Source organism: Peromyscus eremicus, chromosome 14, assembly GCF_949786415.1.
Source record: "Peromyscus eremicus chromosome 14, PerEre_H2_v1, whole genome shotgun sequence".
In the NCBI taxonomy this organism is placed as follows: domain Eukaryota; kingdom Metazoa; phylum Chordata; class Mammalia; order Rodentia; family Cricetidae; genus Peromyscus; species Peromyscus eremicus.
This window is the reverse complement of record NC_081430.1, coordinates 80,429,289-80,447,440: the sequence shown is the minus strand read 5'-3', so window position 1 is coordinate 80,447,440 and position 18,152 is coordinate 80,429,289. Positions and strand designations below refer to the sequence as shown.

The window sequence follows — 18,152 nt, the reverse complement described above, 5'->3', positions numbered from 1 at the left end:
ACCAGAACAGCTAAATTAAAATACCACATGCCAGAGAGGACATGATGCAGCTACAGCTCTTGCTGTAGACAGACTGTTGCTAATGTGTTCCTGTTACAACCTTTGTGGCCAAACAGACCACAGCCTCTACTGAGGCTGAACATACATCCTTCAGATACAACAATCGATTTTCTACCTACCACGTTGAGAGAAAGCACACCTATATGTAAAAAGGCATGTTCAAGACTATATAATACCCTCAGATCAGACACAACCCAAACAGGAACCAGCAAAGGAAACAAACTGAGGTGGCCTGGAACACAGGGACAGACCTCAGCACTGTTGTGTTGATGAAAAAGACACCACACAGAATAACACAGAGGGTGTGAGCCTATCCTTGTAAGTCTAGAATCCTGGGAATTGAGTCTGACTGAAGAAGGAATGGGGTCAGAGCATGATGGAGGAATATCAGTGGTCTAGTTTGCTTTATCTAGTGTTCATGTGGGAAGTACAAGTACTGTTGCTGCCTTCTGCCCTAGGAATGTTAGCCTTCTGTGAAAAAGTCCACAGAAAAGCAAACATCAATAATATGCAGGGAGGGGCCACGTAAGTATTCGAGGATCAGCAACCAGAGCCGGACAGGTATTGGGGGAAGAATCCATCTGGAGAGCTTTCAATATGAATGTGGTCTTATTACTTCAGAACACAGCGAGCCAAATGCTCTATTTTTATAATGATAGAGAAGAACTAGGCCCAATCTTGGAAAAACAGAATAAAAAATGACCAGTCTTACTTTAATACCCAAACATTTTCTTCCCCCAAGCATTTTCCCAGCTAGAGAAGACAGGTGGAACCCCTTCAACATCTCCAAGGACAACATAAATTTAAAAGCAGTAACATGTTACTCCCTGATAAACATTCCACCTGGCTGCTTTTAGAGTTAAGAAGAGGGGCCAGAGAGATGGCTCAGTGGTTAAGAGTATGTACTGCTCTTGCAGAGGACCCGAGTTTGGTTCCCAGTGGCTTACCACAACCTGTAACTCCAGGAGAGCCAATGTCCTCTTCCTGCCTCTGAGGGCAATAAGACATACCCTTGCTGACATACAGATACAGTTAAAAAAGAAAATAATACATCTTAAAAGGGAGGATGCAAAACTATTTCTTAATTGTTGGGTATTGAATCAGTAAGAAGAACACACCAGCAGATCTCTGCTCCAGAAAGAAGACGCAGAGTGTGAAAATGAACTGAAGGAAAAAGGAGAGACTTCAAAGGCTGAAGAGTGAGCACACAGAGAGGCACCAGAGGCACAGCACACATGAGGGGAGGCAGTGCCAGCCAGCCAAGGTGCTTCTGCAGTGCAGGAGGGCGGCCTCAGATCAGCTTTAAACAGCATGGCAGGCGCTCGGGGTGTGTGTGTGTGTGTGTGTGTGTGTGTGTGTGTGTGTGTGTGTGTGTGTGCATTAGTTACCCGGAGACAAGATTCTAGTCTTCGGTTTGCAGATTTTAAAATTTATATTTTGCTTTAGGATCTCTTCACACACACCAAGAACACAGTTAGGAGGTCCCAAGCCTTAGCCCTGGTTGGTATTTGGAGCAGAACTTACACATCTTGGATGTGTAAGTGACCTTGGATAGTCATATGAGCCAGCTCTCAAATAGGAGTATGTTAAAAATGCTGACTATGTCCCCTCTCCAGAGATGCTGATGTAGCAGGTGGGACATGGTTAGCAACATGAGAACTCACACTTCTTTTTTTGTTGCTGTTTGTTTGTTTTTTTGAGACAGGGTTTCTCTGTGTAGCTTTGGAGCCTGTCTTGGAACTCGCTCTGTAGCCCAGGCTGGCCTCGAACTCACAGAGATCCGCCTGCCTCTGCCTCTGGGATTAAAGGCGTGCGCCACCACTGCCCTGCTGAGAACTCACACTTCTAATGTATTCCCAGAGGCTGCTGTGGTCCATGACCCAGCCTCTGCAATCTACTGTACCTGAGGTACACCTGAATTGCCAAATTTTACTTTCAAATACTTTGATATTCTTTCAAAAATTTTAGAACTTTAAAAGGCTAGAGTTGAGTCAAAACAGGAATAATTTGCCAGGAGAATAGAAAATAAATTATACAGCTAATTAATTTACAAACCACTCTGCTATGCTGCACAGATCTATGCCAAGAGGAAGTTAAAGAGGAGGCTGGGAAATGTTCAGAGGAGACAGCAGTGCGCATGTCAATTTAACTGTTATTTTTCCTAACTGGCATTCGGGGAGCGTCTGTACTACAGCACAGACTCTGAAGCGGACTTTATCTCTCCGTGGCCACTACTCCCGGGAACCCAGCAGGCTCTTCCCAAAATACTTGCTGTGTGGTTTCTCCTCAGCATCTGCCCTGTGCGGAGTGCTACATACTCGGTTCTGTTGTCTGTCCTCTGTCTGAATGGGTGGGTGCAAACCCAAGAGGGCTGAGATGGCTTTTTTGCTTTTGTTTTTCCTTGCTTGCTACTGCATGCCTCATGCCTCATGCCTAGGATAGTACCCAGCAACTGTAACCACTCAACATATGATGAAAGGCAAGGCTAAATCAATGGTAAGCTGTAAGTCCACCTCAAATGTGAGATTATGGATGTGCACAGTGCTTTACCCAATTGTACTTAAAACTTGACATTATTTTTATTGTGATAACTAAGCCTACAAATGATGCTTCTGCTTACATCAGATCCTCACTAGTGAGCCACTTAACTAAACCGTTTGATCTATGACTATGATGGCTAATACTCGGTCCCAGGTGTGAAATGCCAGCATATGTCTGTTTATTTGGTTATAAGCAGACAGCCCTGTTTAAGAACTGATTACATCTGGGAACAAAGGCAGAAAGAGAAAAGAATAGAAATTCACTGGCCTGTCTTCCTTCCTTAGTGCATACACCTCCGGCAGCAGAAGCCAGTGCCTTGGAGTTCTAATCCCAGAGATCCACTGAGGCAGAGCAGGATCAGTGCCTGCACGTGGCCAAAACCTCTCTGAGTGTGTACCCAGTTTGAGAACCACCACTTGAGTCCAGTTGAATTGCTCATACTGCTCTAATCTGGTCAAATCCACACTTCATGTCTGCCCAGATTAAAGCCAAGGACACCATGTTTCTGAAATAATACTGTGGTCTCTGCAGGAGTCGATATTGATGAAGAGTTGAGAGCTTGTATAACATTTTCTGGAGTCAAAGAAAGGTATGTACTGAACAGTTCTAAAGGCTTCTCTTATTTCCTAGAACTAAGAACTGCTATCCAAGACTATAAACTTTTCACCTTCCCAAACAGGTCTGTCTTCTCCTTTCCTACATAGTTCCAGCTCAGGCTCTGGGTGGAGCCTCCTGGGGCTGACCCCCTGCGGGCCTATGACCACCTCCAGGTAGTACAGCTATATACTTCACCAAGAGACTCTGGAGGGAGTTTAATTATACCACGGTCAACGCCAAATTGACAGCTCTGAGTTAAAGGGGACCCAGACAGCTGGGCTGTTTTATTACCTGGGGGAACTCTTGTTAATTCAGTATGCTGTGATTCTGTCTAACCTACGGAGCCTTGAGTCCTAAGAACCGTGTAAGGTAATAAGGCAACAATGTGGAACAAAAAGGAAATGACAATGTTGTATCGATTCCTTTCTACTATACGAAAAGCCAGTTTAACTGTGAGCATGGACGGCCAAAGCAGATTACTGAGCATCCTGGCAGGACATCCCTGGACTCTGCATCTTCAATTTTCATCTACACTCTAGGACGCTTTCCCTTTCCTAAGAAATGGAACAGCTCTGGGTTCTTTGGCCATTCTAGGGAAGAAGAAAGGACACACATGTATTACTACACACAAAGGTAAAAGAAAGGGCAACAAGGTAGCCAGGAGCTCAGGCCAGTCTGACCTATCCAGACTTCTCATCTCAACTTACGGCCTGAAGGAAGCCGTGAATAAAGAAAGGTTCAGGAGCCTGGTGACTTCCTGTGTGTCTTAACAGGAGGGGCTGGCCACCTGCAGAAGGCACATTAGTAAGGTGAGTGCTGCTTGCATCTCCTGCCGACCCTACAAAGAAGGAACCAGCAGGAAGGGGGAGCACAGATGTCAGTCAAATTTCCAGGTACCAATCCTGCGTACTTGGGCTGAGGATGCCCTTCTAAATGTCTGCATCACCACGGAGACTATTCTTCCCGGTGCAGCAACAGCTGCTGCCCACTGTCTGCTATGGGGAGTTGCCAGAGAGATGCTTGGAGACATCTGAGAGTGGGGCATGGCACGAGGGCTTGAGTTTCAGTGCTGGCCGGTGAAGGATGGTATTTTCTGAGAGGGAAAGCAGCAATTAGTCACCTGTCAAATGGCTGTGACAAAATCTGGGCAAAGGCTGGATGCTGGCCTATGACCAAAGACAGGGTAGCTGATACAGTTTCCCGGGATTGCTTGTGCAAATAACAAGTCTTTGGGTGACAGATAATGGGGGATAATGATGAAGCAGGACTCCTCCCACCGTGTTCAACACTGGCTAATTCTCTACTACCAGCTCCATCATTCTGGAGGGCTTCAGGAGACACAGTATTAAAGCACTAGGGGAGATGGGCAAGAGAGTCTGGTGGTTAATCTGGCAGGGGGCAGAGTGGACTCAAGAAAGCAAGCTGCTCCTTTGCAAGAAGCAAGTGTCTGGTAAGCAGAAAGCATGCACATTCAGCCTGAGGAATGAGGTGGGCGCAGAAGAGGCCTCATGGATCATTGTAGACCACAAAGTGAGGTAGCCTGCAACACCCAACTACGTAAGAGAAACAGAAAATAAACACCCGCTCACAGTAGGGGTGAGACTGGTCACAGGCCACAGAGCGGGACAGTGGCAGAAAAGACATGGCATTGATTTCAGGCTCAAGTCCATGTTGTTGAGTCTCTCGCTTGCCTTGCCTGTGGTAAAGGGTGTAATGCATTCTTTCCTTTCATGCAGTCATTGACTTATCGAGGCTAAGGCAGATAGAATCAATCGGATCTCCTCTTAACCTTAGAAGTAAAAACAAAACCAAACATTCTCCTTTATGTTTAGAAAGGACTTGGCTGAACAAAACCACTTCTCTCTTAAAAGGGTTTTGGCTGTAGCTGGAGGAATGTGGCAAAATGTTGACAGGGAGGAGACTGTTCCAAGCTGAACTGGCAGAGAGGCCCTGGAACCTCTTCTATGGAGTCCTTTTCTCCTTAATGAAACATATACATGAATTCTTACCCTGAGAGAGCATGCTCAGAGTGGCAAATAATGGACTCTGCTTTGCTGCATTGCTTTGGGCCTCTACTTCATGCATTTGGAAGGCCTGGGCTTGCCACGTCAGCCAAGTGAAGGTTATTCTGAGGGGCAGGGCTGTGGGGCAGCTCTGCATCAGACCCTCAAGCCTTAACAGAGGGCTCTTTGCTGAACATGCACTTTAAATTTCAGCCACAGTGGCTCTATTTCCTATTCCTGCTGGTCACTGAAGTCCACATCCAATAGTAGTTGCTCCTACAGGCTGGAGGAGATCCAGCAAGATGCTTCATCCAGACAGGCTGAAGCCTGCTCGACAAAAGCAGAGCAATGCATCCCTAATGCTCGTTGTATGCAGAGCTCTGCACACAATGAAACTCATTGATGGGGCTCAAACGGAGATGCCTGCAGCTTCCAACCAAAGGTCTGTGTTTTGAATTCCAGACACTGCAGTTTCAAATTCTGAATTAGTATATAATACTTAGAAAAACAGTATTCTCAACCAAGGGAGAAAAATGAAGACTATCAGGCCTGGCTGTGGCAGGAGGATCTCAAGTTCAAGGCCAGTCTGGAAAACTTAGTAAAACTCTGCTCAGAATCAAAAAGTAAAGAGTTGGAGATGCGGCTCAGTGGTACAGCATCTGGCTACCAAATGCAAGGCTGTGGGCTCAGTTCTCAGTACTTGGGAATAGAGGGTGGGGATGGGACGAAGAAGACATGCAATTAACTGTTAACTACTGACTAAATTCCATCCAGAAAAAATTTAGGGCAAAAACCACTGCATATAAACACAATGGGACAATTTTTAAACAAAGCAGGAAGGATTCTCTCTTACATCTGAAAGAGGCTCAGATCTAGAGGACAGGATTTAAACACAGCAGCCGTAGGACAGACACACAGACATAGCCCAGCAGGCCGTGTGAGCTCCACCCATGAAGCCCCCTCACCACTCCCAGGAAAGAGCTTTTCTGGCATGAACAATTCATTAGCTTATGAGGTCAACTAGAAAAGGCCCATTCACAAAACAGTTGTATTACAGGCAGGCAGTTTTCTTGGTCTTGAACCGGCCCCTCTGGTAACTATCAGAATGACCAACTTCTTCCTTGTTTTGTTAAAGTTAAAAAAAAGAAAACCCTTTCACCTAGAAATAACTTTTCAACAGCTCATGCTAGATATACAAGGCCTTAAGTACTAACTAACACACTTAAGTACTAAAACTATCCATGAAAGCAGATGTGTCGGCAGGAAGCTCTGAAACAGAGTGTGCGTCTCTGAAGTCATGAGTTGAGAATTTATGTCATGTTTGAATTCTCCTCGTAGAGACCTTTTCCCATCCAGCAGAAAGCAGGAGCATCAGGACAGAGCATTTCCTGCTTGTCCATCAGGACCCACCTGCTGAAATGCTCAGGTGGTACTTGAGCATACAGGAGCTCAGGGTAGGCCTGCTCGGTGGGAGTCCTCTGAGGTGACGCTAAAGATAATGGGTCCCAACTGCCTAGAGGCTCTCAGGGGCTCCAGGAAGCCAAAAGGAGTTCTGAGGCCAGCAGAATGGCTGACTAACAAGAGTGACTATAGAAAGAAGTGACAGGAGTTCAGTGTGACAGATCCTCCCCAAAGGCTGATGTGCTAAAGGCAGTGGTTCTCCACCTCCCTAATGCTGGGACCCTTTAACACAGCTCCTCATGTGTGGGGACCCAACCATCAAATTATTGTCGTTGCTACTTCATAACTGTCATTTTGCTACTGCTATGAATCATAATGTAAGCAGTTTTTGGAGCTAGAGATTTGCCAAAAGGGTCACGACCCACTTGTTGAGAACTGCTGGCTAAAGGCTTGGTCCCCAGTTGACCAAGTAATGACTAGCTCACAAGGGCTTTGAGCTAATAAAGGAGTGACCCACTGGAGGACTCACAACACAGTGGCATTTTTTTTGGGGGGGTGAAAACTGGAGCTGGGACTCTAGTTGGACAAACAGGTTTCCCAGGGCTGCTCTTGCTGCCTTGTGTGTCTGTCTCTCTGTTTCTAGGCCACCAGGAGGTGGGGCAGGTTCTGCTCATCCCCGCTACCACCACCATGCTGTGTCCTGCCTTAGCCTGGACCCCAGCAATGGACCGAGCACCTCTCAGACTGAAACCCTTGAAACGATGACCCGAAGTAAATCTTCCCTCCAGTGTGCTGTTTGCACCGGGCACTTCGTCAGTGATAGAGCCTGCTAACAAGGATACCATGTGTAAGGATGAGGTGGGCTCTTGAAGCTTTCTGTAGGGTGTGTGCTCAAGGGCAGCAGATCCAGAGCACATTGGGGCTTTACAGCTACTTTCCACTCACTGAGGCATTACCCCATATACTGACCTTGCCCACTGTCATAGCCAGAACTCTTAAGGAAAAACCAACAATTCCAGCTATTAGGAATGTATTAAAAACTGTGAACAAATATATTAAAGTTAGTGTTACCTTCATCTCTCCTATGTTCACCATAAATCTTTTTTTTTTGAATGATACATTTTAAGACCTAAAAGGGAAAGATCAATTATAAAAAGATAAAAATTAAAACCTAGGCTGCATATTCTCTACCCCCACAGCAAGTTATCTGTAGGGATGGCTTCTCTTAATGACTTTCAAATATAACATCCCCATGTAATTATCAACCTGTGTTAATGCAGTTCTCAAGGGTGCCACAAAAAACCTGCGCAGTCATCAACAGGGAGACTGGAGGACAGAGGGGAGGCCAGCCTAGCCAGAAATAGGGAGGGGAACTTAATCACTGTAATTTAAATTTTGTCACCAAGTCCCAGGTACAAGCTCTTTTATGCACTGTCAAGAGATCTCCACATTAATTGCTGCTCCTGTCTTCAGAGGACACAAACACTCTAATTTGCTGTGACTTCAGCTCCCCGGCAATGCACATTTGTGGCTTAGTCCTCTCTTCCTCTACAAAGGGGAGGCTGCTTCAGCTCTGCTTAGGCAGCTCACTCTGCCAAGACCAACAGACCCGAAAAAGTATGCCTGTTTACCAGGAGTCTAGAAAGCAGGGTGACTCAAGCCTCCGGTGGGTGGGAAGCCCTGCCGCCCTTCTGAAAGACCATATTCTTCTCTAGTGAGTTTGGCTTCCAATAGCACAGCTATTTCTAAGCAATGACTTCAATGATTCCACATAGCCCATCTGAAGCAGAAAGTCTAGATAATCCTTCCTGAGGCTTTGGCAGGTCTGGTCAGCACAAGGAAAACCCAGGTGCCTGCTTCCAGAGAGAAAGTGAGTGAGTGAGTGAGTGAGTGAGTGAGTGAGTGAGTGAGTGAGTGAATGAGTGAGTGTGTGTGTGTGTGTGTGTGTGTGTGTGTGTACACACACGTGCAGATCCCTGGGCTTGTCCCAGCACAGCCTCAGTATTTTGTGGTTCGGTACCTGGGTCCAGCTCTTCTCAACCTTGCTCTGTGGTCACACCTTCTAGACCATCCCTCCTCAGCTCACTTTCTGCTGCCTCAGGTTAGACCAAGGATCAGAGTCTCTCTTCAGGTGCATTCCTGTCATTAGGAAAAGGTCCCCTTCTAAAATGAGCAACTGAGAATCAATGAAACCGAAATCTAGGTTTCTAGAAACCACTCAGTTCTGCCCCATGCCGAGGGGCATTAGCAGTCTAACTAATACAACGGAGGGTCACACTAGAAGCAGCCGGCAAGGTGCTATTCTACCAGGTTGTCTGTATTGCTAAGGGCATTTGGGGCCCACCTTTCTGTTCTAACACATCCCTTACTCTTGCTGAGCCAAATACTTTAGCTCCTGAACTATAGGACAATGGGATCCTGAGGCCACTTTCTCAAGGTCACTGCTGCTCGAGGTACATGGAGTTTCCAGAGTACAGTCATTTAAAAATCTCCTGGTAGTATCAGAAGCTACAGCTATATAGTCTCACCAACATGAGCGCCCAAACATGGACTGAACAAGGAGGACACCAGCAGACAGGCCAAACTGCAGGAGGAAAAGCCCATGGGGCCCCAACCCTACACAAAGAACTACAGGTAATTAAGGAGAGCTGGGAGTGGGAGAGGGGTCCTCCCCAGGGAAGAGAGCACCAGCTCCTTGTCAAATGGTCAGCCATGAGAACATACATACAAGTAACACTATATGGAACGAGTAGGTTACATTTAGGAATATATATGTCTATACATATATAATGTATAGACTTAATGACTGTAATACTTAACGAAAAAGAGGTTGTGAATTTGAAGGAAAGTGGGGAGGAGTACATAAGAGAGTTTGGAGAGAGGAAGGGGAAGAAGGGAGAAACCTAACTAAAACACAGTCTCAAAAATAACATCAAGCTGGAATGTAGGGATGACAACCAGAGACACTGCTTGGGAGATGCATCCAGTCACACAGCCTCGACCTTGAAGAGAAGAGAAACTTAAAACTTCCTCAGCAAGCTGGGTGGTGGTGGCGCACGCCTTTAATCCCAGCACTCGGGAGGCAGAGGCAGGCGGATCTCTGTGAGTTTGAGGCCAGCCTGGTCTACAGCGCGAGATCCATGAAAGGCTCCAAAGCTACACAAGAGAAACCCTGTCTTGATAGACCAAAAAAACAAAACAAAACAACAAACAACAACAACAAAAAAACTTCCTCAGCAAGAACAGACCCGATGAGAAAGCTGGGTGCTGCATTGACTCAGTTAAGTACAAATAAAGGGGATGTCTCTTCCCACCAGGGGGATCTGGGGTTTACTAGCCAATTATACACAGGGCTTGTCATTTGGAAAACTCAAAGGCTAAATTAGTCTTCACTGTCAGGAGGGGCAGTGAAAGGCAGAAGGAAAAATGACCGACCGGAGATGTAGAGGTGTAGAGCAGAAATGGAATGCCTCCTCCCTAAGACAGTCCTCTCGCACTATGGATTTGAGGAAATGGAGGACAGCTTTTACTCTGCTTAGTGGAGTGATGAGCAAGGACCCCAGAGAAGTGTGCTTCCGCTGTGGGAAGGGCATGCTGCACTTCAGCTATGCTTTTGTGATGGGCATTTCCACCATCAATGCGTTATTGTCAGGAACCAGCAAGGGAAACATGGGGTAAGCGATGGCCTAGGGCACGAAGCTGGGAGATGATGTGGGCACTAAGGAAAAGCTGCCCATCTTAGGAAAAACCACTTTGTTTCAAAAATATAGTCAAGACATTCAAGTATCTTAAAAAAATCTGTAGCCCTCTATATTCATTATATATCAATGCTGAAAATCAAAATTAGAAAACTCTAATTCTGGAATGTAGTTAGGGAAATTTAAAAAAAAAAAAACAACTTTACAATGAATATATCTGCAAAATTTTCTCCCAATTTGAAATATCGCATTAAGATTGCTGAACTCTTTTGCTGAGAAATAAATGGCATAAAATATAACAGCATATAAAGATATAGTGTTTATAAATAAATGTACCCGACTCCAGTGCCCCTGAGGACATCACTGCACACTAAAGTGGGGAGGGTGGGCAGGCAGGCTCAGAGGGCACCTACCTGGTGTGGGATGCGGCGTCGTTTATGCTGAAGGTGCTGTTCTCCCTGGTTAGTGGGCTCGAGCCACCCTGGCTCTTGCTGTGGATGTCCAGGCTCAGAGAGGACTCTGTTTTCCTGTCCATGCCATGGCCCTCAGTCTCTAAGGTCCGATCTGCCAGGGACAGCACTTCGCTGGAGCTGTGCCACAGGGGTGCCACCTTCTCTTTGCCTGGCCCTGAACGAGGTGACGAAGTGGCGGCCCCCAGGGAGGCCGTGCTGCCATGGCTGAGGCCATAGGAGGTGGTATCGATGCCACTGTCAGCAGAGGTGCCCTGTAGGTAGTTATAGCTGTTGAGTTCAGATTCCGTGCGGTCCCCATCATACCACTTCTCGTCACTGTGGGCACTGGATGCGTTGCTGGAGAGGGTGTTGCTGCTGGAGTGGCTGGAGTAGTGGTTGTCAGACTACAAGAGAAGCCAGAGTTACTTACATGCAGGGGACGGGCCCTGAACACCAAGAAAAGATCACAGGGTGACACTCTGGCATGTGTCTAGTTACACAGCTCCAATAACAAGTCAAAATAAGGTTAAGAGTGACTGGGAACAGCACTCAGACTGATGGACTCTTCTGTGGTACATGGTTCTGGCAGAGACGGTACATGTCCTCTGAGAATCCATTTTCCATTATTTCACTTAGGCCAACGTAACAACACAATGGCATAAAGATGACTTTAACCAGGAAAATATAAGCTGTCATTGACTTCTTTATTATCTTAACAGAGAAAGGAAATGGTATTCCCAAGTGACTCTAGAAGCCATCCTCAGTAGCTAACAGGCAGAATCTGAGATGAACTAAGTCTGAACTCTTGTGCTTTCCCAGTTAGCAACTGCTTAGGAGACAGCTTTCCTACCGAGGCTGAAAGTTAGATCTACACAGAGATGCCAAGATAATTCCACAGGGAGAAACTGGTCTCATTAATAAATGGCGAAGAGACAACTGGATATTCACATGCCAAAAAACCCCAAACCAACCAACCAACCAACCAAACAAACAAACCAAAACCAGAAGTTGTTGAATCCTTACTGCATAGGGAAAAAAAAACAAAAAAACAAAAAAACAAAAAACAAAAACTTAAGAGACCTAAATGTACAAGCTAAACTTTTGAACCCTGAGACAAAGCAGGTGTAAATCTCCATGACCATGGGTTACACCATGGTTTCTTAGCTAGGACAATAGACATGGAAACTGGATTTTATCAAAACTAATGAATTAAAAATGGTGTGACATGTAAACAGTTGCTTCTGCAAAGAAAACACTTAAATAACAACCACGCTGGGCGGTGGCGGCGCACACCTTTAATTCCAGCACTCGGGAGGCAGAGACGGGTGGATCTCTGTGAGTTCGAGGCCAGCCTGGACTACCAAGTGAGTCCCAGGACAGGCTTCAAAGCTACACAGAGAGACCCTGTCTCGAAAACAAAAAAACAAAACAAAACAAAAATCAACAACCACAAGGCAAGGTGCCCAGTGTCGCTGGCCGTAGGGAAATGCAGAGCAAGGAGAGTGAGGACTTTACACACACAAGAATCCCTCCAAACCAAACAGCGGACAGAAGAGGGAGGATTATTAGGAATGAAAACTGGGCAGTAGCCACAGTAAATCGCTGTAATTTCCTTCTTGATGCAGACTCGAGAGAGAAAAATGTATATTCACAAATATAAAAGCATGAGTGTTTGTAGCAGTCATCATAATAGATAAAAGAAGATACAAGCTAAGGGACTACTAACTCATGAAGAGATTAAAAATATTATATATATATATATCCATCCCCATCCATCAATGGAATACTCTTCAGTCCCAAAAAAGGGAATGAACTGCAGGTGCAGCTACAACATGGATAAGAATTTTTGATCTGTGTTTAATAACAGATCACATAACCTGGCCTCACTCACTCACTCCACTCCCAGCTATGCTGAGGGGCAAAACCTCTTTGTTGCACAGTTCTCCTTCTAATATTAGGACTTCTTCTGAATTCTTGAACCTTCCTAAAGACCTGTGGGGATGCAGATACACTCCTCAGAATGTAGTTTACACTAAAGCAACTCAGAATCTGGGCTGTGCAAACCCCAAGTCTAAAATATCTTGCCTTCTGCCACACAGAGTTGGGGTAGAGCAGGTGGGTGTCATTTTCAAATTTCAGGAATCACGATACATTGCTGGAAAGCAGTTATTTCGTTAAGCTTATGGTAAACTTACATGGCCTTGTTTGTTTGGAGACAAGTGAACCACTGGATCCTGCCGAATTAATCTCCCACTGGGACTGTCTCGGAAAGCAGGCAGTACCTTTGATACTGCTGGGAGATGGCATGTAGGCTCTGGAACACAGCACAGGACATTATGGTACAGGCACTAAATAGCGTACAGCTACCACATGGAAACGGCCTGGCACCCCACCTCTCAGAGCTCACTGACCAGCCAATTCTGGGCACCAGCAGCAAGCTTGTCAGGAGTCTACACAAGAGACAGCATGTCAGAAACTAGGTGGCTGAAGGAGAAAGCTTGCAGCTGGTGACAACATGTCACACCATACACATTAGCATAGCCAAGTGCCACCAAACCAAAGGCTATGAACAATGCAGCAAAGTTTGGAACTAACTTGCTTTGGGGGAAGTTCAGAATACATGAGTTAAACTCAGGAATCACTCGCTGCAGGGAGGCTAACCTAGCTCAGCGTCCATTCCCTAGACAAGCATGGATGCAATCACACATTACTTACCGTGATACTCTGGGAACATTTTACCTGTGAATTCATGCTGCTGGAGGACAAAAGAATTGCATCCCTGAGGTCCTCTATAACTGTAAGCTGAGCATGACAGAACAGACACACAGCAGCTAGTTTACTTCAAATGATCACTTCCTTTCAGGCGCCATACTGGCATTCAAGATGGGGGTCCCCGAGACAAGAGGCAGTGATCTACCCTGACCACCTACAGCTAAGAGCAAGAATTCTGGACTTCTCCAACACCCCTCCTAGCCTGCCTAGCAGGTACCAGTTACATCCACAACAAGTGTGGGGAGGTCAACTCTATGCATCACATACTGAGCCAGGAAAAATCTAACTTGTTCTTTGTGTATTTTCCCTAGGATGGCTGCCAGGCATGTCCAAAGGCCCACAGGACACATAAAATTGAGGATGGTTATGAATGCAACCAACAACAACAAAAAATGGTTAACTTACTGGAAACATTATGGGATACACACACACACACATACACACACACACTTTATTTTGCAACAGGGTCTTACTATGTAGCCCTGGCTAGCCAGGTTGGCCTTGAACACATGGAGATCCCCTTGCTTCTGCCTCCTGAGCACTGGGATTGAAGGTGTGTACCACCACATCCAGCCACATCATTATAGGATATTTTCCCCCTTTTCTTTATTTTGTAACCTGACTGTAGCTTTTAAGTGTGATCTTCACAGATGACTAAATCTTATTTCAAAGGCTGGGCAGCCTGGACATCAATCAAGCCCTGGATTCCTTATGATATGCCAATTAGGGAAGGCTGGTTTATTCTCCTGCAATGCTTGGATCCCCAAATTAAAATATGTATTGTAAAGCATTTCGAAACAGGATCTCACTCTGTAGCCTACACTGGTCTGGAACTCACTACGTAGCCCAACAGAGCTTTGAAGTGATGGCATTCTCCTGAATCAGCTAACCCCCATGCCCTTGTTTGGGATTAAAGGTATGATCCACCGTGCCCAGCTAACAGATGTTAAGAGAAGAAAAACCATCAATTTCATTTCACACAGTATAGTGAAGTCTTCCCAGGCCAGCTCTAGGGGCATCTGACTATATCAGTTTGATTTAAAGTTATACTGTACCAGAAGGATGAACCAGTGTGCTCAGGAGTCATCTAAATCCACACTGGCATCGTAAGCTGTGAAGAGTGAGATGTCACTACACTGAAGAAGATGCAGGAGGAAGAAGACTGGAGAGGACTTCATGCGAGGGGAGGAATGTGGGTGGATGATAGACTCTCTAACTATCCTGGTTCTCAGACACCTTCCAGTTCCCCGTGATATGGAAGCACGGCACTGGGCATACAAAGGCTTGCTGCAGCCTTGGTCATAGTCTGCACTGGGAGCCAGAGAAAGCCACTAAGGTAATGCTGCAGAGAAGCCTGTTCATATGTGATGTCACCATCCCAATAGTACCAAAACATTGGGGATTACAGACATTCTGTAAGGAGCAGGAAAGCAGAGAGAATATGCTCAGGTTTTCCGAGTTGGGGGTGGGTGGGATAAGGCTGAGGAGTAACAGATGACTTCAATAACAAAGCACGGTGGAACAAAGCATGCCTTCGGGACCCAGGAATCACACTTCTCTTCCTCAACTTTCATGTATTTACCCGGGCACGGTCATTCACACAGGACAAACCCATCAACCTTCAAGAAACATAAGGTAGGTCTTCTTTGCCTTAAAAGTTGTTTCAGGCATGAAATATGTATCTCTTTATCCCATATGGATGGTAATACTTTCAGAAGAAAGAAAAAGAACTGTGGGATGGAGGCACAGGATGACAAGGCAGCCTGACGGCTCACAACCAGGTCTCTGACGTATGAATTGGGTTGGCATCACATTTCTGGTGTGTCTGATAAATTTCACTGTCAGGAGCAGTATCCACGGTGCCACTGTAGACGGGTGGATTTCTCCTCCACATCCTCCGAGGGCTACGCACTAGAAACCTGAACAAGGGCCCCTACTGAACTCAATCCATCATGCTGTTTCGTTAAGAAATTTTCTCACCTGACAGCCTAAGAGTGGAGGGGAAAGAATTTTTTGAAATGCCCATCAGGCAGGAGAGGGTGCCTAACCAAGAAACAAATGTGACCAAACAAGAATCCAATCTCTTCCCACTTGTACAGAGATGTCTTTCTCCTTAAAAGTCAACATTAACAATAATAAACAATCTTCCCAGGCACAAGGCAAAACCAATGAACTAACCAACCCAAGCAAGTGAGCAAGCAGGGAGAGAGGTACTGAGGATACAGGAGCTTCAGCAGACTGGCCATTAAACATAACCTCTGGTCACTCTGGCTGAAGTCTGGGTCACTGAGAGCCCCTGGTCTTATCTGTTGCCTTCACGCGCACTAGTCTAGCAGAGATCAGTTCTCATGCACACTTGCTAACTAAGGTATCCTTTATAACACCATGCTTTGATGGTATCAGGAGGCCACCTTGCTTTGAAAGCACTTTTATAGAAATCGCTTACTTACCCATCTGGTCGGCAAGGCTGTCCTCACTTCTTTGCCAGCTGGGTGTGGATTTTCCACTGCTACCGATATCTGACTGAGTATTCTGCCTGTCGATGGAGGCTGGGGATCTTCGGCTCACCCCAAACCTGTGGTGATTCCCAAACAAAAGCAAGACACATCAGAATCTTTACCCACAGGTGGAGTCCTGGTTCTGATGACAGGTATTACCAGTTTCTGCTTGCATGTCTGTACACGTAGACACATCTCTCTGCTCAGGAAGGTATGCTTATTATTGAAATCAAGTGTTAACTAGGGCAAGGAGCTTGCTAACAGGAGGCCCAGAGAGTAAGTAACCCAAGTTCACCAGCCACACACTCAAGTTCAGACTGCCATTTACCATCAGCCCACTTAAATCCCTCACATACATCTTCCAAACAGTACATCTACGGGGGGTTGTTTCTCTTAATTCAATGATGCACTAAATCATTAAGTTACTCTTGGATCAATCATTTTCTAAGCAATGTACTCTATGATCTGAAAAACAAAGACAACTACCATTTGTATTATGTGCAAGCCCCTTTCTAATTATATGAATTTGAAATTGCTATTGGGAAGGGCAATTTGGAAGTAGGTAACCTGGCATGTAAAATGTAAATAACTACTTTTGGAAAGAAATGCAGCTATTTAGTGAGCCAGTTTGATTTTCCCCTTGAAAAAAATAAGTAACATTTGTTTTAACTAAATCACATGAAATCCTATGTCTCTATCAATATCAGCACAAATGTTGATACAAATTCTGAGACCAGAAAGGGCCAGAGTATAGAATTCAAGTATTTAATGAGGAAATTTACTGTATTTTCCATGGTTACTATGGTGGTATGAATAAAAATGGCCTGCACAGGCCCATAGGGAGTGGCATTATTAGGATGAATAGTTGGAATAGGTATTGGAGTAGGTGTAGCATTGCTGGAGGGAGTGTGTCACTAGAGGAGGGCTTTGAGGTCTCAGATGCTTGAGCCAGGCCCAGTGTGGCATTCTCTTCCTGAGCCTGCAGATCCGGATGCAGAACTCTTGGCTCCTTCTCTAGCACCATGAATGCTTGCAGGCCTCCATGCTTCCTGCAATGATGATAATGGACTAAATCTCTGAAACTGTAAGCCAGCTCCAATGAAATGTTTTCTTTTATAGGAGTTGTCACGGTCATGGTGTCTCTTACAGCAATAGAAACCCTAACTTAGACAGTTACTAACTAATGAACTTCTGAAGAACTTAATAGATAAGATAGCCCTCTATAGGTTCTGTATCAACTGATGCCTGTGCTTTGCCTGTGATGACTGACATGTGACCAGGACCTGCAAGAGCTATATTGGGAAGGGTGGGACCCTGGGAGTGAGAAAACATGGAGTGGAGTTGAAACTGGTGACCCAGTAGAACTAAACAAAACCCCTGAACTCTGTCTCCTTCTCTTTACACACAGCATGGCAATTCCATTATAGAGCTATAGGTAGCAAAATCTAGGCAAAAGACTTGGAAATTATAGAAGGATACAAAAATATTTGCTGCTGTCAAACATTTAAGAAATTATCTTCCCATTTGCTGTGGCAAATGGTTCTTGGTTAGAAGCCCCTTTGTAAGGCTTTCTGTGAAAAACCATCTTCTATATGGATGCAGTCCAAGCGAGAAAAACCTTGATTTATAAAAATATCAGGGAAGGAGGAGATTCACAAATCTGCTTTCTTTCTCCTAAGTAGTGAGAACACTCACACCAACCTTTCAGCCCCGTACTAAATGTACACTAAAGGAAGGCTTTTCCAAATAGGGTAAGGATGCCAGTTAGACATGGATTCCAATCTCGCTTTCCTTTTTTTTAGCAGAAGAAACCAAAAGGTAACTTTCTCCATCTCTGAATTTAAAGGAGAACCATTTTCTATGTCCATTTAAGTAACTACTAAGACACTTTTAAGTTTTGCCTTGAGAAGCATTTCTCTTCTTACATATGCAATGTGTGTCAAAGAACCCAAGACAAACATCTTGTCCTTGAGGGATTTAGACAAAAGTTGAATCTCACACTTCGCCTCACTTTAGAGGGCCTCATTGGAGAGACACTTGGTGTCAGAGCCACCGGTGGTATCTGAAAGCAGTTTAAAGTGATTACTTGGCTCACACAGGTCACACTCAGTGACTAGGCATGCAGCCACC

General features: G+C 45.3%; 1 protein-coding gene across 3 annotated transcripts in view; it reads right to left on the bottom strand.

The window, feature by feature from the left end:
• The window catches only part of Sipa1l1 (signal induced proliferation associated 1 like 1), a 111,960-nt gene that overhangs the window by 15,961 nt on the left and 77,847 nt on the right, over window positions 1–18,152 (bottom strand). For all 3 annotated transcript variants that reach the window (XM_059279675.1, XM_059279676.1, XM_059279677.1), the window contains exons 11-13: window positions 15,975–16,099; window positions 12,948–13,066; window positions 10,714–11,156 (exon numbers count right to left, since the gene is read on the bottom strand). In XM_059279675.1, coding sequence (XP_059135658.1) covers window positions 10,714–11,156; window positions 12,948–13,066; window positions 15,975–16,099 — 687 coding nt within the window. The remainder of the gene's footprint in view (window positions 1–10,713; window positions 11,157–12,947; window positions 13,067–15,974; window positions 16,100–18,152) is intronic.